Source organism: Onychomys torridus, chromosome 7, assembly GCF_903995425.1.
Source record: "Onychomys torridus chromosome 7, mOncTor1.1, whole genome shotgun sequence".
NCBI classification, from domain to species: Eukaryota; Metazoa; Chordata; class Mammalia; order Rodentia; family Cricetidae; genus Onychomys; species Onychomys torridus.
In genome coordinates this window covers 5,582,331-5,604,528 of record NC_050449.1, presented here as the reverse complement: position 1 = coordinate 5,604,528, position 22,198 = coordinate 5,582,331, and the positions used below count along the sequence as shown (strand labels likewise).

The window sequence follows — 22,198 nt, the reverse complement described above, 5'->3', positions numbered from 1 at the left end:
CTTGCCTTGTTCCTGATTTTAAAGGAACTGCTTGCAGCACCCCCGCTCCCCCAATGGTATTCTGGTCTTTGGAGGCATTTGTGGACCTGTACATCAGCGGTGCTACTAACATCATCCTTCCATCTCTAGTGGCTGCTTAGGAAAAGGACCCAGCTGGATCTACTAGGCTTCCGGTGGTGTCCTGTTGGACTTTTTTCGTGTGTGTGTGTGTGTGTGTGTGTGTGTGTGTGTGTGTGTGTGTGTGTGAGAGAGAGAGAGAGAGAGAGAGAGAGAGAGAGAGAGAGAGAGAGAGAGAGAAGACCCCAGGAAGCTGTTCTCCCAGAATCTAGTTTACATGATGATAAGGAGACTTCTACACTTGCTTTGTGAAACTCTTGTCTTCTTTTTGTTCTTCTAGCAAACTATTAATGAAATACCCTGAAGCTTTAACCACATGCTTCTGAAATTGGTGGACCACCAACCAATTTAGGAGTTGTTAGCCAGTGTTCCCATGTGATTGCTTTCTCAAAGAACACAAATATCCTCATTTGGACTAAAAATATGTATTTTTAAAGTGGAACCGGCTTTATAATATTTGAAAAGAACAGTTTTAGTTCTTTGAGTTTTGTTTTTTTAGAGTTTTTTTTCCCTGAAAAGTCAACAAAAGAAAAAGGAACAAAATTTATTGTCAGATTGGGTCCAATTCCCCAAAACTGCTGGAGGGTGGGTGGCTTTTGTTGTGGGGAACCAGGCATTCAATTTCTTTTGCATGTTAAAATTTGTCTTCTCAGACATTTATATTATAATTAGCTATTATCATGCTGAGTTTATTAATAGTATTTCTATGGGAAACAGACCAGTTCAATGTAGTAGAAAATGGCATCAGTCCCTTTTAACAAGGAGAAGTAGTGGGAGGATGAGAACCTGAGTGGCTCTTCCTGGAAACCAAACATCTATTTAAAGCAACCACAGCTTAGTGGGTGTCCTTATGGAGCCTTTGGGCGTCAACAGGTATCTCAAGCCTGACCCAATAAATAGCCTGTCTAGGTCGCTGCCCGAGGGTCTAGGCTGCTGCTGCCTATTCCTGTTTGTTCCCAGGGTCCTTCCTGGCCGATTTGTGATTGGTAGGTCCCCTGTGAAGTCCTGTTTGTCTCCAGAGTCCTCCCTGGCTGACTTGTGATAGGGAGATCCTCTGTGAAGTCCTGTTTGTTCCCAGGGTCCTCCCTGGCTGACTTGTGATTGGTAGATCCTCTGTGAAGTCCTGTTTGTCCCCAGGGTCCTCCCTGGCTGACTTGTGATTGGTAGATCCTCTGTGAAGTCCTGTTTGTCCCCAGGGTCCTCCCTGGCTGACTTGAGATGGATGTGATTTAACTTTGGGAAATTGCATCCTACAGCTGTGCCCTCCCAGGTTTGTGGCTGTTAGACAATAAAGAACTTGCAGGGTCTTCCTCGTTCCTTATTTCAGGACCATGATGTGCTGCCCCTTGGTTTTCATTTTCAGGCACCACCTCCTGGTATCCTGCTCTTGACATGTGCCCTTGTTTCAGATTGTCACACACCCTTCTCATCTCTCAACACAGGACAGTTCAGTCAGCAGTTAATGTTCATATTGTAATGAGTGAGTGTCTTACTTCTGACACAGCTAGTATATTACGATTATGTTATTTGTGTATCTTTGTTTTTCCAGTTTGTAACTGGCTATGGTTTCTCTCTTCCCTTCCTCCCTCCCTTCCTTCTTTCCCTTCCCTCCTTTCAATCATTCACCTATTGTGATAGTATTAATCGGCAACTTGACAAGAATCTAGACTCATCTGGGAGAAGGGCCTCTGAGCATTCTTGTGGGGTGTTATCTTTATTACTTTAATTGAGGTGGTACCATTCCCAAAAGTGGAGCCCAGAGAGCTAAGAAGCAGGCACAGGCCTTGCTTCTGAGCCCAGATATGGTATGACTAACAGCCTCACTCGTGGTACTCTTTCACTTCCTGCCTGATGGATGAGACCCTGCACTGGGAACTCTAAACAAACTCCTTCTCTCTTAAGTTGATTTTGTCAGAATATTTTATCATCACAACAGTAAAAGAAAGTAAGAAACCCATGGCCCATCAAACTATCCAACCTCTCCTGACAACTTTCTTTACTCAGAGGAAGTAAAGATGTAATATGCAATCATACTCCTGAGCTAAAACTTTCTCTTTTTTGAGATATGTTTTTCTTAGCATATAGTAATTATCCATGAGGTGGGTTTCTTTTCCTTCCTCCCCCCCCCCCCCCCCCCGTCTCTTTCTTTCTCTCTCCCTCTTTCTTTCTTTCTTTCTTTCTTTCTTTCTTTCTTTCTTTCTTTCTTTCTTTCTTTCTTTCTATCTTTCTTTCCATCTCTTTTCTTCCTTCCTCTCTCCCTCTTCCTTCCTTCCTTCCTTCCTTCCTTCCTTCCTTCCTTCCTTCCTTCCTTCCTTCCTTCTTTCTTTCTTTCTTTCTTTCTTTCTTTCTTTCCTCTAGATAGGATTTCTCTGTGTAGCCCTGGCTGTCCTGGAACTGCATCTGTAGACCAAGCTGACCTTGAACTCAGAGATCTGCCTGGCTCTGCCTTCTGAGTGCTAGGATTAAAGGCGTGTGCCACCACGGCCCAGCTAACTAAATCTATTTACTGCGTGTGTCCTTTTCACTGTCATAAAGTAGGATTTAATATGACCTTTTTATAATTATTAATTTATTTTGTTTGTTTTTTTAAAGCCAGAGTTTCTCAGTGTAGCCCTGGCTGTCCTGGAAATTGCTCTGTAGATGAGGCTGACCTCAAATTCACAGAGATCTGCCTGTCTCTTCCTCCCAAGTGTTGGGATTAGAGGGATGCACTTTTTATACATTTATGTGTATATATATTTTCATATATTTTGACTATCCTGACTCCTTATTACCCTCTTTGGCCCCTCCCACTCTTTCGGATCCTCTTCTACTGTCACATCTTTTAAATGGTCAGAGGTTCATGAGAGAGCGCTTGTTCACAGGACCTTGGGCACTGCAGAAGATGATGTGTTTCCCCTCTCTCCTCAGCCACTAGCTGTATACAAATCCTCAGAGATGGGTAGAGCCTTGTGACTTCCTTCCCTTCCCATGATGAATGTTGATGGGTTTTATCACCCAAGATCACAGCTGCTATAGGTTAAGGGTGCAGTGGAAGTCAGCACCCCACAGCCCTCTCTGTCCTGTGTACCCCCAGGACATTTCTCTCTGGATCTTACAATCTTTCCATCCCTTCCTCTGTAATGTTCCTGAGCTAATAGGATTCATTGGCTTTGCATTAATGAATGCCACTACATATATTTATACAATAGTATATTTATTTAAGCACCACATGTGTGCGTGCCTTTGTGAATGTGGACACATGCATCTATGTGCACATGTGAGGAGGTTAGGGGAGAACATGTATCTTCCTCCAATACTTTCCATCATATTTCTTTGAGGTAGGAACTCTCATGAGCCTACGCCTAGTTCAGTTGATAGCTAAGGATTCCCAGTGTTACTCATATCTCTGTGTCATTTTCCCCATCCCAACACAGTGGTCACAGGCATGTGTGGCAATGCCCAGTTTCTTATGTGGGTGCTGGAGATTCAAACTTAGGTTCTCAGGCTCACACAGCAAGTGTGATGGCTCTTTCCGACAGAGCTGTCTCTTCAGCCTGGTTTATTCTTTTTACAGATTTTAAAACTTTCGGCCTGCAGAGATGGCTCAGTGGTTAAGTGGCTGCTCTTTCAGAGGTCCTGAGTTCAATTCCCAGCAACCACATGGTGACTCACAACCATCTATAATGGGATCTGATGCCCTCTTCTGGCATAACATTGTACATGAAGATAGAGCACTCATCCATAAAATAAATACATCTTTAAAAACCAAAAACAACAACAAAATGTTTTAAATTCACAGACCATTGTTGAAAGAGATTCAGGACTATTTCAATGTAAATTTCATATATTAAGCATATAATCTGTGTTTGTTTTAGGACCTGTAGACAAACTTCTTGGCTTTAATTTGTAGCTCACAGAGAGATACCTACCTCTTACTCACAGCTGTTATTCACTGGCCTCTTAGTATATGCTTGTTTTTATAGATATGTAAACAAAATCACACAATATGAGATACAAATTAATAACTATCTTCATTTAATGTTTGCTCCTGTGTAATTAAATATTAGCCCTGAAAGAGGATTAATGCCTTTCTTTCTGTCTTGTTTTTAAACAGCTCAATCGCTGAAAGAATTCGCGAGGCTGCTTATTGCCGTAGAAGAAGAAAGGCGTAGGCTGGTAAGTTTGTTCCTTATGTCTAATGAACCCCGCTGTGTCTGTGCTCTCTAGAAGAAGGAGCAAATCTGAATTAGCCACAGAGTAAATGCCATGTGTGATTTTGAAAGGTATGTGGCTGTAACTAACTTTAAAGAAAATTTATGGGGAAAAACTGACCAATAAAGTCTAATAAAGACTGTTAGCATGAGACTTTGATATGGTGAGTGAGTGGGGTCATGAGAGCCAGGAGGCCTTTCTAGTTGGAAAAAATAGCGTTAAAATATTTCTAGGCTAATATCTTAGGTTATGCAAAATATTAGAGCACAATTATTGATAGTGCTTTTCTTTACTCAGCGTATAATTTGGCCTGGGTGTGGTGGTGCATGACTCTAATCCCAGCACCCAGGAGACAAAGGAAGGCAGATCTCTGTGAGTTGAAGGTGAGCCTGGTCCACATGAGTTATAAACCAGCTGGAGATACATAGTGAGACCCTGTCTAAAAAATTAAAAACAGACAAAACAAAAAACAAGCCAAAACCACAAAAGAAACTAAATATAACTTTTGGGTGCTGGAGAGTTGGATCAGTGGTAAGGAGCATTTGTAGAGTACTGGGATTTGGTCCTCAGCACCCACATAGTGGCTCACAACCATCTGCAAACTCCTCCTCCTGGGAACCTGACACCTTCTTTGAGCCTCCACAGGCCCTGCATGCACATTGTGCACAGATATGCATTCATTAATATGGACATTTCTGTAGTTAGCTTTTTTAAACAATGGATTTAAGGCTTATTATTGTTACTTTTACAGTTTGTGTGCACACAATGTGTGTATGTATGTGTGTGCTGTGTGTATCACAGTGCTCATGTGGACGTCAGAGGACAACTTTTGGAGTTGGTTCACTCCTTTATGTGACTTTTGGGGATCAAACTCAGGCCCCCAGGTTGGTGTTGCAAGTGCCTTTAACCAGGGAGATACTTTGCTGGCCTCCAAGTTAGCCATTAGAAATAAGCTTTAGTGTAAAGGCAACTGTATCTGAAAGTTTTCTCTGGACCTGTCCAGCCCCATGGACCCTACAGCCACTTATAAAATAATCACTCAGAAGCTTATATTAATTACAACTGCTCAGCCTACCACTGACTAGCTTTTACATTTAAACTCCTCCCATTTCTGTTAACCTATATGTTTCTACGTGTCCCGTGGCTTTGCCTGTTACCTTTACATGCTGCTCCCTGGATGGCAGGCTGGCGTCTACTGACTCAGCCTTCCTGCTCCCAGAATTCTCCTCGTTTATCCCACCTATACTTCCTGCCTGGTTACTGGCCAATCAGCATTTTATTTATCAACCAATCAGAACAACACTTTCACAGCATACAGAACATCCCACAGCACCTCCCCTTTTCTCTCTAAGCAAAAAAGAAGATTTTAATTTTAACATAGTAAAATTACATATAACAAAACAATAATCAAGGAAGAATTACAGTTATAATATCTGCATATATATAATATAATGGCAAAATTAAAGAAAATTTTCTACCTACCCTTTATTTGTGAATCTAAAATTTTATATCTAATTTATGTTTTATCATAACCAAGGAAAATTGTAACTATCTAGTCTTCAACTACATCAAAGACCCCAGAAGATTATATTACCTAAGAAAACAGGAAGAGCATTGTAAGCAGCTTCCAAAAATTTAGAATGACAGAGACAACTAGCTTCCTGGAGAGTCACCCAAAGTTCCTCTGCAACATTGGGGCATCCATCGTCAGCCTATAGGCCTAGAGTATCTCAGTTGCTTCTCTGTGTCCTGTAGAATGTCTGGCGTTTCATCTGTGAAGCAGGAACCTGAAGGACCATCTCACCTTGCAAAGTTCAGTGGTCACCTTACTGTGGGTCCTGCATGTCAACATTTTTTCAAGCAGTCTAGGCAAGAACAGTTTCTTACTAAAAAGATTATTTTTGCCAAGAAGAGGATAAACTCCATATAGAGTGTCTTTGATGTCTTTCTATTTGACGTAAATTGGTGCTGTAAGGGGCAGACATGTCTCACTGTCCAGAAAGTCTAAGTTTTTAAAGTATTTTAAATGTCATATTCTGTAAATCTTTGAAGTGTTTGAAGATTACCCACCTAACTGAATTATATCTATGTACACCTAGAAAATTTAACAAGACTATAAGTTTGACTATTATAGAAGATTCATTATTAATCTGTATTTCTTAATTATATATTACAATTCAAATGAATTACATAAACATAATAACTTAAACAAGAATAGAAATATACATATAGTGTAATGAAATTAACTTTAAATTTGCATCAATAAACTAAAATCCATAGCAGTATAAAACATTTTTAAACAAGTTGTTGCTCTTTAAAAGTAGGTTCATTAATCTACCCTTTCATCTTATCATATCTATATCCTATATTTCTGTATCAGACAATGACCTCAAGAAATTTACAGGCAAATGGTATGTACTCACTCATAAGTAGATATTAAGAATAAAGTATAGGATAACCAACCTACTACAGTCCACAGCCCCAGAGAGGCTAGATAACAAGGAGGGCCCAAAGAGGGATGCATGGATTTCCCTGGGAAGGGGAAATAGAAGAGTTCTCCTGGACAAACTGGAGGTAGGGGCAGGGATGGTGGTGGGATGGGGTGATGGAAACATGAAGGACCCAGTTGTACTGGCTGGGTGTGGGATGGAGGGGGGAGTAATGAAAGAAATGTTTTGATGGGGTTGGGGTAGGGAGAAACCTGGTGCCAGGGAAACTCCCAGGAATCCACAAGGATGACCCCAGCTGAGACTCCTAGCAATAGTGGAGAGGGTCCCTGAACTGGCCTTCTCATGTAATCAGATTGGTGACTACCCTAACTGTCATCATAGAGCCTTCATCCAGTAACTGATGGAAACAGATACAGAGATCCAAAGCTAAGCACTGGCACTGGGCTGAGCTGACTTTGACAGTCCTCCTGAAGAAAGGGGGAGGGATTATAGGAGCCACAGGGGTCAAGATCATGACAGGGGAACCCACAGAGACAGCGGACCTGAGCTCCTGGACTTTAGACTTAGGGAGCCTGCATGGGACCAACCTAGGCTCTCTGCATATGTGTGACAGTTGTGTAGCTTGGTCTGACTGTGAGGCTCCTAGCAGTGAGATCAGGACCTGTCCCTGGTGTACCTAGCTGACTTTTAGGAACCTATTCCCCATGCTGGATTACTTGGCCCAGCCTTGATAAGAGGAGCTTGGTCCTGCCTCAACTTGATGTGCCATGCTTTGTTCACACCCACGGGAGGATGGAGGAGGAGTGGGTGGGGAGGGGGGTAAATAAGAGGGAGGAAGGAGGGAATGGGAGGAAAGGAGAGAGGAGAAACTATGGTTGGTATGTAAAATAAATTAGTGAAAAAATAATAAGAAAAAAAAATATACAAGCCTCTTTACCAACACTATAGTGAAATGAATTTTCTTGAAATTAAAATGCAAAGAATAAGTTTCTCAGTGTCCTGCATGGATAAAGTTCAGTCTTTTGTCTGTCACATTGTGGGTGCTTTTGATCTCCTGACTGTTATCTGGAGAGACAAGAAGGCTGCCTTGAGGGGTGGTATATCACCCTCAATCCATCACAGCCTCAACAGTGGTAGTTGTAGTTCCTATTGCTTGTTGACATTTATCTCTGTCACTATGACAAAACACCCCAACAAAAAGCAGCTTAGAAGACGAAGGGCTTATTCTGACTTACAGCTCCAGAGGGGATACACTTTTAGCACTAGCTTTATCCATCAGTGAGCATTGCCACTACAGACTGTGTGTGTGTGTGTGTGTGTGTGTGTGTGTGTGTGTGTGTGTGTGTGTCCATATGCCCATACGCTTTCCCAGTTCTTGTGGGTGGTGCCAGACAGGTGACATTGTTCATATGTGCTCCCAACTGCAGAACCATCCTCCATCCTCCAAACCCAGTCATGTGTACCTGTGTCTCTCAGGTTGAAGCACTTCCTGAGCAAATCACTGTTTTACATACTGTGGAGTGGCTTAGTGTAACAACTGCTGGCTTGCCTGCCTGCTCTTCCTCTTCCCTCCCTCCCTCCCTCCCTCCCTCCCTCCCTCCCTCCCTCCCTCCTTTCCTTCCTCCCTCCCTCTCTCCTTACCTCCCTCCCTCTCTCCTCCCTCCTTCTTTTCTTTCTAGCATTGGTAGAAGTTCTTACTCTGGAGAGCAGGAAGAATGCAAGCATTTGCTAGGATTTGGGGAAATCTTTCAAAGCATTCATATTATGGAAGACTTAAGTCTCATAATGACAGCTAAGAGAGTGTTAAAATTCTAAAAACACTTCTGAATAGGGATTATAGAGTGGTCAGTCAGGGAAGCCTGTCTTGGCACGCTGCCAGCAAGCATTTTGCTGCCCATTTAACAGTTCTCCTTTGGAACGTAAGAAAGGCAAGTAAGGGAGCATGAGGCTAACTGCTCACGGTTTATTCCTTGTTAGCTTTCAGAAGAATGTGTGGAAAGTTGTCCTTCTCCTCTCTAAAACTCAGAGTAATATGTTGGTAGATATTTTCCTGTTCATGATAATCCACAGAAGATTAAGATGGTATTAACTTTAAAATATATTTGTACTGTAGCATTCTGTTTTCAGGAAGGTTCAGACATGATATTTTTCCTTGTGGTTGGCATCATAATGGTTGTTATTTTCATGGTTATATATAAAATCACTGGATTTCAAAATTTGTAGGAGGATACATGAAAATAGACACCGAATCTTTCTGTACCTTCCTGTCTCCCAAGACCTATTTATTCAGTCTGTTGATTTATAATTGTTGACTCTCAGGAAGGATTTTAAGTCACTCTCCTCCCAGATAACACTGGCATGGCCCATTTAAAACAGGACGTGCTAGATGAAGAACTTTCACATTTTTATGACTTTTTTTTCTCATCATTTTATATATTGCATGATGTTGAAAATTTCCTTTTCTGTTTTGCTCCTTGTACAGCTTCCTGGGCAGGGTTTTTATTACTTACAGATGTGAGTGTTCTCGTTCCTAATGATGGCTCCAAATGGACAGAGCACTGGGGCTTTTCGTCTCTCTCCTGTGCCCTTTGTCTTGTAGGGCTCACAGCCTTTTCTTCACAGACTCTATATCATATTGGGAAATTTTAGCTTTTACCAAAAATGTGTTCATGTGTGTGAGCGCTATCATGTGCATGGAGGTCAGAGGACAACCTCGGTGTTGGCCTTCTCCTTCAATCATGTTTGAACAGGGCCTCTTGTTCCAACACTGTCCACCTGGATAGCTGACCCCAAGCTTCTGAGAGTTCTCTCCTTTCATCTGCCATAGGAATGCTGGGATTACAGCTGTGTGGTCTGACATGGCCCCTCATGCATGCACAGCAGACACATTAACCTCTCAGCCATCCCTCCAGCATCTCCCTTTCACTTTTTTTGTTTGTTTGTTTGTTTTTGGTTTTTCAAGACAGGGTTTCTCTGTGTAACTTTGCGTCTTTCCTGGAACTCACTTTGGAGACCAGGCTGGCCTTGAACTCACAGAGATCCGCCTGCCTCTGCCTCCCGAGTGCTGGGATTAAAGGCGTGCGACACCACTGCCCGGCTCCTCCCTTTCACTTTTAAGGTCACATGTACTCTGCAGGATTACCCATTCTGTTTTGTCTTCTTTTTTTTTTCCCCAGAGCTGAGGACCGAACTCAGGGCCTTGCGCTTGCTAGGCCAGCGCTGTACGACTGAGCTGAATCCCCAACCGCTACCCATTCTTTTTTATTACTAGTGTTGCGTATTTGCTAGTCTTTGCTGCATTAGAAAACTGTGATTTGATGCTTAAGTAGCACAAAGATGTTCTTTGATGCTGTGAAAGGTAATGTTTGTAAAGTTACATGTAACTGTTCTACATAAGCTAATACTTGTGCGGGAATTTAGTTTTAAAGTACAAGGTATACAAATATGTGGTTACACAGTACACAAGTAAATGCCAAAGAATCAATAAAAAAATTATGTTTAAAAAATTGCCTCTTTTAAGGCAGATTGTATGAAGAGAAATTGTGTCCAAGGGTGATCTCCTCAACATTCATGTCGCTAAAACTCAGTACTGAAAATTTTTGAGTCTTATTTTACATTTATTTGAAGACAAAGTAGGTATTTAGTTTAAAATGTTTTTAATTGAAATAGTGTTACATCACATTTCTCCTTTCTTTCCCCCCACGTCTCTCTCATGTCTCCCCACATGCATTGTGTGTGTATATATGTGTATGCACAGGTAGATAAATACACGTGCTGAATCTCCATTTTTATTATTTGTGTGTGTAAGTGTCAACTAAGGGGCTCATTCCCGGGAGAGGCTAGCTCCCCTCCTGTGTTAAAATGTGCAGGTCTCGCTTATGTGGCCATGTCTAGGACAGACTGTTTCAGCTCCTTCTGGTATTCTGGCTCTTATGGTCTTTCCTCAGTGATGTTTCTAATAGAATCTGAGCTAAACATGTTGCTATGAGCTTAACTCCCATACACATACATACACATACATGCATGCATATTCATACACGCATGCACACATGTACACAAAAGTACACATACATGAATACACAAGTTGCTGCCATTCTGAAGTGCATGTGTTACTTCTAAGATGTACAGAAAATTGAGGTAAATGGTTCCAAAAAGAGAACGTAGAAACAATGTTATTAACTGTGTAAATATTTTATGTGTAAATTTTTAATTTGATTTTATATGTGTCTATAAGTATTTATATGTACATGTGTGTATATATGTGTATGTATGTGTGTTTGCATGCATGTATGTATATGAGTGTGCCTATGTACTTGTATGTGTGTGTCCATAGGTATTCATAAGGAGACCAGAAGAGAGCACGGGATGCCCTGCAGCTCTTGTTACTGGGAACCAAACACACCCCTCTCCTATTTCCGTGTCTGTATCCCACTGGGTTTAATGAGAATTGCTTGCACGTGCACAGTTGTGGGGTCACTTACTCAATGATGGGCAACTTACCAATGGCTAGCCCTCCGGATGAAGGTGACTGCTCCTCCTGCTTGCTCTGTAGCTGGGGTGGGGCCCCATCTGTGCTGGAACATTGATGGGCCTGACCTTGTGCCTTTTGAGTGGGAGGGAGACAGGGCACCAGGGCTTATTTAGCCAGATGGCTCTTGAATTCTTTTTGTAGCTGAAGACATAGCATTCCTGATCCACCTCCAAATTTTGGGGATAACACTCACTCACCACCATGCTCAGTTTACAGACTACTGGGGTAGAACCTGGTGCTTTGTGCATAATAAGCAAGCAGGTCACTAACTGAGCTACATGCCCCCATGTTTAGTTGTTCTTTGAGGACAACTTTATTGTGTGCTGTGGCCACCATAGCATTCCATGTAGACAGCCTCCAGTTTCCCTCCATCCTGCTAACACTTCTGGTTTCCATTTTTCTAGCAGCCACCATAAAAGATGCGACAAGTTGCAGCATAATTTTCCTTTGATCCATGACTAGGGTAGGTGGCAGATGCCCTGTCCATGGATCTACAAGTTTATCAGTGAGCATTTTAATGCAATAGCAAATGTAGAGTGTTTAGAAGACACTGCTGTAAGAACATGCTTTGTGGTAGGACAGATAGTGTCAAAACATCAGTAACATATTTCTCTGTGCACATTACAATGTTAAGTGAAGAACACTGATTGTTGTAGAAACAGGAGTCTGATCCGACGTGTGTTTATACTCTGGATAATTTAGTCATTTGAAGCTTCATTATTTTAATTGGCAATAGTTAAATAACAGTAATTTCCTTTGCCTTTTGTTCTTTCCAGACAAGCATTTTTTTTTAAAAGCTTTTATTGCCAGCCTCAGAAAAGCATGCTGTGAAAATGAGACTAGCTTGGTGTTTCCACAGCACTTCTTGTTGTTGTTGTGATTGGAGCCTTGATGGTGAAACTGAAAACTGAGGCAACATAGGATGTGCTCCTGGCCCCATTGGGCGTGTGGCGACAGGTGGCAGAGAGGAGGAAAATGCTGTAAGAGAAAGGAGCTTCATGGGAAGCTTGTCTTGTCAGGGGTGGATAGAGCAGGAGTCTGACCCAGGACTGTTGACATTTCGAGCAGAGGGCTTCCTTATGCAGAGGACCATCTCCCAGACTATGGGACCTTTAGTGACATCTCCCAGCAGTAGACTCCTGGTCTGCATCCTTCTAATGGAGACATACCTAAATGGTACCAGACCTTGCCAGATAGATAAAGCTGTGAACCACTGGCCTTTTGTGTTTATTGGGAGCCTTTTCTAGTGGATCTGAGGGTATCCCCTGACATCATCTGACTTAACTGGGGTTAATTATTACTCATGTCCACTAGCCTTTAGCTCTTAAAAGATAAAGCAGCTTTCTAGCTTAGCCAGGTCTCTTTACAAATAATAAGCGGGATGTCAGGAAATGTTTGCTGTGTTACATTCTGATGAAGCCTTTGTATAAGTACAACTCTGCAACTCTGTCATAAGTTTTCTAAAGTCCGATATGACAATGCATATGGTTTAAACCCTTTTGTGTGCGAATGGCAAGTAGTGTCAGAAGTGCTCTCCAGTAACTCACTTAATCCACAGAGCTGCTGTGCAGGCATGTTACATAGCCTTAGTTTTGTAAATGGGCAGATTGAGGCCTGTCTATGATGACTGCATAGTCAAAACTCCAGGAGGCAACCAGAAGGGCAACGGACCCCACAGCAGACTCTGTCTGGTTGTCTCTGTTGCTCATGGTGTACAGGGCAATGAAGGGCTTTAGAGGATGGTCCTGACAGGTCACAGACTAACCCAGTCAACAGTCTGCCGTGGGGAGCCTCACCAGTGCTCCAGCTCAGCCCGACTGGGGCTTTCTTTTCCTGCTGCCTTTCACAAAGCGATGATTTCACTCATTCCAAAAGATTTCCACAGGGGACAGATCTGCTCTGGTGGGCCATAGGAGGAGGGGATTATATTTCTGAAAGAGGCCAGGTCTGCTGACCTAACCCTGAGTGTTTCTGCCTCACCTTGGCGTCCGTCCTCCTTCCTTTGAGGTTCTCTTGTTTATTTTAACTTCATTTCTTCATTGGCTGGGCCACCATTTGCAAATGCAGTCACCCACTGACCTGCCATTTCTTCCTGATCCGCATCATCTGACAGCCTCTCTGCTGTAATGGGGTGAGAGGAAATAAGCCAGGCGGTGTCTGCTGTGTAGGTGGTGAGTTAGTGGAGGGCCTATACAAATTATAGCAGCAACGCAAGGTGCACTGAATACTGGTGGCAATGCAAGCAAAAAGTTCAGAGGAAGTGAGGATTATGTCTGCCTGAAGGGATTGGAAAGGGTTTGTGCAGCTGGCCTTACGTGATAAATAGCCCCTCCCCCAGCACAAGACAGAGGAGAGAATGAAGGGACGAGGGGAGGGAATGTAGGAAGAAACCATTGTTCCTGGTGTGTCTGAAATTGTGCTCATCTAATAAGAGCAAACGTAGGTGTGCATGCGTAAGTCAGAACTTGTGTGAACAGGAAAACACAGGATATACTGGAGTCTTATGTAATTCAAAGTGCTGGGGTTTTGGCAGTGGGAAACTGTGGGGAGATGCTGGGAGCAGCTAAGAAACTTTAGGGGTTGGGAAGATATCTCAGTTGGTAAAGATTAAAAAGAAGAAGTAAAGAAAAACCAGACAGGTGTGGTAGCACCTAGTTATCACCTCAGTGCTGGGGCTTTGGGGGCAGGTGGATATGGGAGAATTCCATGCTACCCTACCCTCCTTACTGTTCTTGGTGACTTTTAGACCATTGAGAGTCAGTGTTTCTAAAAAACAAAAACACCCATCAAACTACACCCAAAGTTGTCTTTGGCCTCCTTGACTGTTGTGTACTTTTGACATGAACATGTGTGCACGTGTGCACATACACAGATTATTATAGCTTAGTGACAGAGTGCTTGCCTAGAATGTGTCCAGCACTACTACATTGCAAGCACTACAAAGCATGGGGTGGGGAAGGTAACACAGTGACCAGGCCGTAAAGGCAGCAGAGCTTCCATGAGTTATCTTCAGGTCACATGACAGAATCCAAGGCATTGTTATCATTCTTTTAACCACAAGGTTGGATTCACGGTTCAGTTTTACATTTACAAAATTCGTAAGATGCTCAAGTTGAACAAATCTATTGAATGAATGTGTATGTGTGTGCATGTGCATGCATGCATGTATGCATGTGTGCGTGTGCGTGTGCATGCGTGCGAGAGAGAGAGAGAGAGAGAGAGAGAGAGAGAGAGAGAGAGAGAGAATGTGTGTGCGCACACACACACACGTGTGAGTGTGAACAGCTTTTGCCTGAGCAGAGGCAGGTCATTCTTATAAAACTACCGTGTTAATGCTGAGGGGAAGTAGTGGTTGGAGACTGAGAGGAAGGATATGGACTTAAGCTGAGTGGAAATAGTGGAGACAGGGCTGCAGCTGACTGCACTCAGGTAAAGGGTGCAAAGGAGAGATGGAAGAAGTTCCTGGATGGTTATGTGACATGTGGAGACAATGTGTCCGGCTCAGCTTATCAGACTTCAGGAGAGAGGACACACAGTCCAGTGGCTTCCCAGACCGTGGGGTGAGCAGATTCTGGATCTGCCTCTCATTAGCCGTGTGACCTTGGACACAATAGTTAGCATTTAAAAATAACACCCATGTAGGGTCAGTGTGGGACTGGCCAGCATTTATGAAGTTCTTATCATTTCACCTGCCACAGACGATTTGAATGAAATCAAATTGATGAGGTCCATTTCAAATCTACATAGAAATACAGACTAATTAGAGTCCAGGCTGGAACAGGAATTATTTCATTTTAAAGCCATTTCTTCCTGATGTTCTGGAATTTTTTTACTTAAGAAGTTTACTTTGAAGTTGATAACAATACTGATTTTTCATCTTTGTTTTTCTCTGTTTTCTTTTGGATGTTGTACTTTTGGGCACTTTCATATCTTTGTTTAGATTTTTACATGATTGATAGAAGATCCCAACTGCTAGGAATACCATAGTCTTGGTTAGCAGTAAACATGTAAAAGGCAATAAAAGATGAAAGTCTTGAGTTTCACATCTATGTCAGTAACTCCCAGCCGATTTCATGAGTGACTGAAGGAATGTGACTGTGTGACCTTCCTTTCTCTCCATTTAGTTCCCTCTCTATCTTGTCTCCTCTCTCTCTCTTACAGCATTTCATTCTGTCTTCAGGGCTTCCCGTGAGGTCATCGGGTCATTCTGAAAGGGCAGAATTCTGATACAGTAAACCAGAAGAGCCGTGAGCCCACAGGGTCAGTCACCACAAGGAGCTTTCAGGCCTCAGGACCCGCCAAGGCGGCCACATTGTCTCTGCAGATTGGTTCAGTGCCTGCGATGGAGGACTTTGTTCTTCCCACCAGAGCAGCTCTGGAATATACACACATTCAAGTGTAAATGGGTGTTCATGAACTACACATACATATTTGGAATTTAGAACACAGTCTGAGAGGTTTGCAGTGACTGCTCTGTTCCTTTTGTAATGTATTGTGGTTTTATTCATTTCATTTTTTTTGCTTTGTTTTGAGGCAGGGTATCATACTGTAGCCCAAGTTGGCCTTGAATTTAGATTATTTCTCTTGCCTCAGTCTCATGATTGCTGGGATTGCTGGTGTGTGCCACCACACCCAGCTGAACCTTTCAATGTAAGTGTAGTAATTTTTAACCTTCAAATTGGTCCAGTGCAAAAGTGAAGTTCGGTTTGTCACTTCCAGAAACACACAGAAGCACCTTCAAGCTATATTTATTCTAGGAGAAAACTATTATTTTGGTAATTATGCGCAAAAAAACCCAAAAGGTATGTGTTTATTTAAACAAATCAACAGAACAATCAGGTATCCAGAGTTCTTGAAGAATTTTGACTTTTGTAATAGCTGTTGGGAAATCTTTTTTTTTTTTTTTTTTAATTAATTTAGCTGGTCGTCTTTTGCATTTCCTCTTTCTCTGTTTCCATTATGAATTGCTCTTCTTCCCTTCTCTCTTGGATATGTGAGGAAAGGTTTTGACAACATTGCAGTCAAGCTTACAATACAGTTCTTTAGAAAAGCCTTACCTGGGGTTGGGGAATAGGTCAGTAGTAGAGCACTGGGTCCTGTCTTCAACTCTAGGGGTATGATGGGCAGAGGCTAAATTAAACTCTGCAGAATTTAGAAAACAACTGGGTTATACATGCAAAGAAAGGTGGAGAAAGAAGTGTGTGGCTGGATAGCCAGAGCATGTGGATTTCAAGAATGAGTGGGTTTGGGTAAAAAAAAAGGTAGGTAAATTTTAAGTCCTTCAGGTGGGACAAGCAGGTATGAGATGGAGCCCTGGGGTGACCAAGAGCTTATTTAGTCTCCTCAAATAAAACAGGTCACATTTGTTAATTGCCCACCAGAACTAGATGGTAAGACCTGAAGACACCACAGGTTTTGGTTATAGGACAAAGACAAATCAAGCTGTAGCTGGGCTAGAAGCCACCCCCTGCTGGCCAGCATCATGGTGCCAGACAGTGCTATGCAGGCTGGTAGGAAAGACTTACCCTGAATGCCATACTACTGACCTTCAGGCAAGATGTGCCCACTAGTGTCATAGTGGCATGACCGCCACAGAAAAGAACTTGGGTAATTTACTGTAAATTTAGCTAAAAGACCATGTCTATACATTCACTTTTACTTTTATTTTAATGAAAAATGCCTTTTTAAAAAAAAATGGCAAACTGTGAGATTATTTCTGATGTCTCTAGATTTAGGTCATTTTCAGACTAGGAAACTCCTCTAGGTTGAATATTGCTGCTGTGTCTGTGAAGTTCACAGACATGGGAACAAGTCAAACATCTGTTTCCCAGGAACACCCTCCAGGATGCTGGAGGTGGTCAAAAGCTCTGAAGATCAGTGCCCTTTGAGTTGAAGTTAGACATTTCATTAGCTGTCTAGAACACAAATATTTTAAATAATTTGGCCTCAGAATACAATGTTGATGAATTTCTAAGTGGTCTTAATAAACAAACAAACAAACAAACAAATAAATAGATCTCAGAATACAATGTAGATGAATTTCTAAGTGGTTTAAACAAACAAACAAACAAACAAACAACAACGAAACATGGAGCCAGAAATAGAGTTAAAAATCTGACAGAAATCAGAGCAATCAGAACAGCCACCAGCTAACCTTACCTCACCACCATGCCCCAGCCTCCAAAGTGAGCTACTTCCTGTCTGCCTGTGCCTTTATTGCCTTGCTGTTCTGCCCTCTCATTGGCTCATGGCCCAGCTACCTCACTTCCTTGTCACTGCCTGTCTGGACAGACCTCCAGGTCTCTATGGTTGGTACTGGATTAAAGGCATGTATCACCACTCTTGGCTCTGTTCCCTTGTGTGGCCTTGAACACACAGAGACCCTGCCTGCCTAGTGATGGGATTAAGGGTGTGTGCTACCACTGCTTGACTTTTGTGTTTGCTTAAATGGCTTGCTATTTCCTGTGATCTCCAGGTAAACTTTATTTATTAACATACAAATAGAATATCATCACATTTCAGCACAAATGAAATATCACCACAATACAATTTGTATTTTCTCAAACTATACCTTCAATTGATTCTGAATTGTTTACAAATTTGGTATTTTCTTCCAGAAATTATAGTTCTTGCAGATATGCCTATGATACTTCTTTCATTTGAGGATTTTTGCTTTGTTTTATTTTCATTTTTATGCTAGGCAAAGTGTCTATAGGGAGTTCCTTCCCCTGCTTCCATTTACAAATTTCAGTTTCATAGTATGTCTTCAGACATACTATGTATAGCCTAATACATGATGGTTGTGTATTTTTCAATTATGAAAGAATCAAGTTCTTGATCATCAGTGCCCACAGGAATTTCAGAGTAGATGGTAGATGCAAGGGTGAGGCAGGCAGGTGACATTTTTATAATTGGAATAATAAATCCAAATTATTGCTTAAGTGACTATACCTACAACTATGCTGCTTTTCCTGTAGAAAGCATGAGTGAATTGGTTCTTATAACTGAATTCCCCTGTGAAACTTCTCAGCCTACAATTTCCGTCATGCAATGATAAGTGAATTATTTCTCCAGTTTATAAACTGTAGTGATGTAATCTGAAAGACTTCCAGAGGAATTGAAAGCAGGGACCTCCTGTCATCCCAGACCGCCCGGCTCCATGCCTACATTAGCCTTGTTGGTGCCTCCAGTGCATACTTGGCCCCCCCCCCCCCACTTTTTTTTCCCTCTATCAAAGTGGATATTTTCAGCTTGCAATAGTAACTACTTATACCCAGAAGTGGGACATCAAAGAACGAAGGAAAACGTTCATTCACAGGTAACAGCCTATAGTACAAAGCCCCACAGTTTGCTTGCTTAGTCCTGAGTGAGAGGGTCTCAGATCCTCAGAGCTCTTGCTGGTGCTATCACCTAGGCAGGAGACCAGCATGCAGCCTTGAGGATGAGAGCTGAGAAGAGAACCGTCAAGGCTGTACCTCAGATCTTGTCTGATTAACCCACCCATTTGATTTATTATCTCAAAGCTCTGTTTGCCTTCCCAGTAGACATTGCCATGCCAAATACAACTTAGAAATGAAACTTGGAAGGGTCAGATAGGTGGTAGACAATCAATGAAAAGCTTTTGTTAGAGAAAGAATCAGAAAGTCCACTTTCATTTTAGGTTTAGAAGCATAGTTTTCTTCATTTGGTTTGGGCTTGTTTTGCTGTAGAACTTGATACTTACCCTAGTGGGCCGCTTGCAGAACAGTCTGTTAGTCTGCTCATTTTCCTTGAGTTTTTCTGAGTTGATGGTGAGCTGCATCATGTACAACCTTCGTGGAAAGGGACATTGTAGAGCTGTCTTAATGAGGAGAATTACTGTAGCAGGCTTCCCTCTACCAACTTCTTATATGATTGGGAAACCTACACCACATATGGTTCCATTTTGTGTTACAGAGGCCAAGTCTAGTAATTCCCTAGGGTCTTAATTGGCCAAAAATCCAAATCACCCATTTGATCCAAGTGTTATTAGAGGGAATATTTCCTTTGGAGTGTTCTGCAAGCCCTTGAATGGAGCTGCAGGCTGTTCAAGCCTGTGATCATTTTATTAGCCCTTCACTCCCGAGTCTTGTAGACTGTCCACAGAAAATACCGAGGTCATTCTATCGCCATGCCTCAAGTCTCTGTTTATTCTTTAAGTGCTGTCTTTGGAGAACTGAATTTAGTTCTGTGGTGAAGTCAATGGTCAAAAGGAAGAGTCTCCTTGGCAGCCACACCCACATTTAAAAGTTTTGTCATGGTAACTGAGGACAGTGGAGAAGAATGCACAATCTTGACAAATTCCAAAGGCAAAATAGTAAAACAAAGATTTTCGCTGAAGTAAATCATGGCTGCAGAGAATGAGGATGTCATTTGGCAATGGACTCAACCGCTGGCTTCTTAGAGGCAGCAGGTTATGATTAAGACCATGTTGGTGCTTCTACAAAGTGTGTCTGGATCCACGTGTGCGCTCACCACCCACAGGCTGCTGAAGGAAGTTGTAGGAATGTTTGTCTGCGAGAAGTTTCCCAGGGCAGCAAAGACTTGGTATTCAGTAGTTAGAGGCCTGCATCTTTTCTGCCTATGCTTATATAGATTGTGTGGATTGCCCTCAGCCTCTTGTTCAAGTTAATGCTCATTTAATGAGGCTTGCTTTAAGGTCACCTCCTTGTTGTTCACTCAGACACCCAATGACTTAAATTCCTTCCACAAGAGAGGTACGACAAGAAAGTTAAGAGGTGTGGTTTAGAAATGAGACAGGAAAGACAATGTCATTTCAGCGGTGTGCAGTGTTAGAGGAGACTGTTTTGGCTGCTCTTTTCAATCCCAAATGTGGATCCAGGCAAGCACGTGGGTTCAGTAACTAGCTGTGTGTTTTGATGGTGGCTTTGTCCATTCTCCAGGGACAGACCAGGATGACTGTCTCTGCTACGCAGTCGGCTGCTTCCATCGTCTCCCATTGTCTCCAGCTGCCGCTCCCGGGTTTCTTTTGATGTCTCTTGTGTTGCTTCCATCTTTGTAATCCCTGCTTGTGTGGCACATCCCCACATTTGGCACCCATGTGTTTTTCATCTCCAGTTCCGGCAGTTATTTTCAAAGAACATGGTCTTATGTGTTTATATATTGGATTTAAAATATTCAGTTTTGCTGAGTTGCTCTGCACATATTGGATGAGACAAGCAATATGGCGGCACAGCCTGTGGCTGTCAAGCATTGCACTTAACAAGTTTGTGGTCTATACCTAGAACCCTCCCTGTGCAGCATTTGGGAGCTGCAGTGATAGATGTGTTCTTTTTATTCTTGATGGGTTTCCATCTTCCTCTCCTCCCCTCTTCTTAAGACTATGATGGAGAATGAAGCCACCTCATATTTGTGCCAGGGCTTTTATGATTTCTGTGCAAAGCATTTTGAGAAAATTCTTCTACAGCTTGATATGGAAACACATCCTGTCATATCCTGTTAGGGAGACACAGACAAGATGGTTACTGAATTTATGTCACATCTTGTGGCCTTCTTATAGTTCAACATGTATGACTTGTACTGACTACCCCTACAACCCAGGATGCTTCTGAGCACATCTACTCCTTTCTGACCCATCTACTTTCCAATGAGAAATCTCTGCTGTAGATATTCCAATTAGCCCTGAAATTATCCTAGGGAAAAATTAAAAATAATGGGTGCTGTGTGAGGATAAATTCCTGGAATCCTAGAACTTGGTAAGGAGAGACAGAAGGATCTGGGGCATCCTCAGCTACATTAGTGATTTCAGGGCAACCCGGGCTACCTGGAACTCTGTCTCAAGAACAAACAAACTGAAAACTACACAGAATCTCTTTATACATTTCAGTACAAAATGAGCTCAGGTTTGTATAAGTTGTCTCCTTCCCTGATAGATGCAGTTGAAAACTCACTGTCAAGACACTCGGGTAAACCAAACTGAAGAGCCGTTGAGTATCAATGAGAAGATCTTAAGAATAACAGTTCATGTTTTGCTGTCCCAGTCTTCAGATCATAAGGGTTTTGAGGGCCCCCAAGTCATTGTTCTTATGGAATAATTTTGGGGACACTTCAAGCACTGACTATGTCTAAGAAGTTCCTTCAAGTTGATGTCACCTGTGCCTCTCTGGTGTGTGCAGTTCTTTCAACTACTCAGCTGGGAAAATGCTTTGCCATTGGTGTCCGGTGCAGAGTGGGTTACCCGACCAAATCATAGATCATCAAAGGATCACACAACATTTATATTTAACATGAAAGGGAAAAAATGACTGTGGGGAGAAAATATGGCAGAAGGGTCCCTTGAGATTTATGTAAGCCTCACTTCTTTACATAAAGAGGTAGGGCCTCCCATGGAGCCAACTGGAACATACATTGTACTTTTCCTGCAGTTATGGGGACACAGTGATCTGGTACTTTAGGAAGCTAGCGTGTCCTGTGAGAGGCAGGGCAGAGCAGTGCTCCTGGGAGGGATGATAGTCCCACCTGATGGTGTCTTATAAGTACACGATCCTTAGCACTCATTAGAAAGTAAGGTGGAAATGTCTATCTCTGGTCCTTTTGTCCTTGGAGATGAGGGTAGAGGGGGTCTCTAGGAGAGAGACACTATATAGAGAGACCTCTGCTCAGTGTTCCCAGGTTTACCTCATCCAGGAGAGAATTCACTGTGAGACAGCAGCCAGGGCTGTAAAAGCTACTGAGAAAATGACAGCATGCTTTGTGATTCGTGTGTCATTGCCTTGACAAAATGCTTGAGAATAATTAGGAGGAAAGGTTTCTGTGCACTCAGTCTCTGAGGTCTCAGTGCATGGTGGTCAGCCTGCCCTGTTGCTCTTGGGCAGCAGGAGGGTGTGCTGGATCAAAGCTGCTCATCCCTCAATGGGAAGGAGGAAGC

At 42.5% G+C, this 22,198-nt stretch overlaps 1 protein-coding gene across 2 annotated transcripts in view; it reads left to right on the top strand.

The window, feature by feature from the left end:
* Arhgap42 (Rho GTPase activating protein 42) overlaps positions 1–22,198 on the top strand; it is a 234,821-nt gene that overhangs the window by 87,291 nt on the left and 125,332 nt on the right. For both annotated transcript variants that reach the window (XM_036192656.1, XM_036192657.1), the window contains exon 3: positions 4,214–4,275. In XM_036192656.1, coding sequence (XP_036048549.1) covers positions 4,214–4,275 — 62 coding nt within the window. The remainder of the gene's footprint in view (positions 1–4,213; positions 4,276–22,198) is intronic.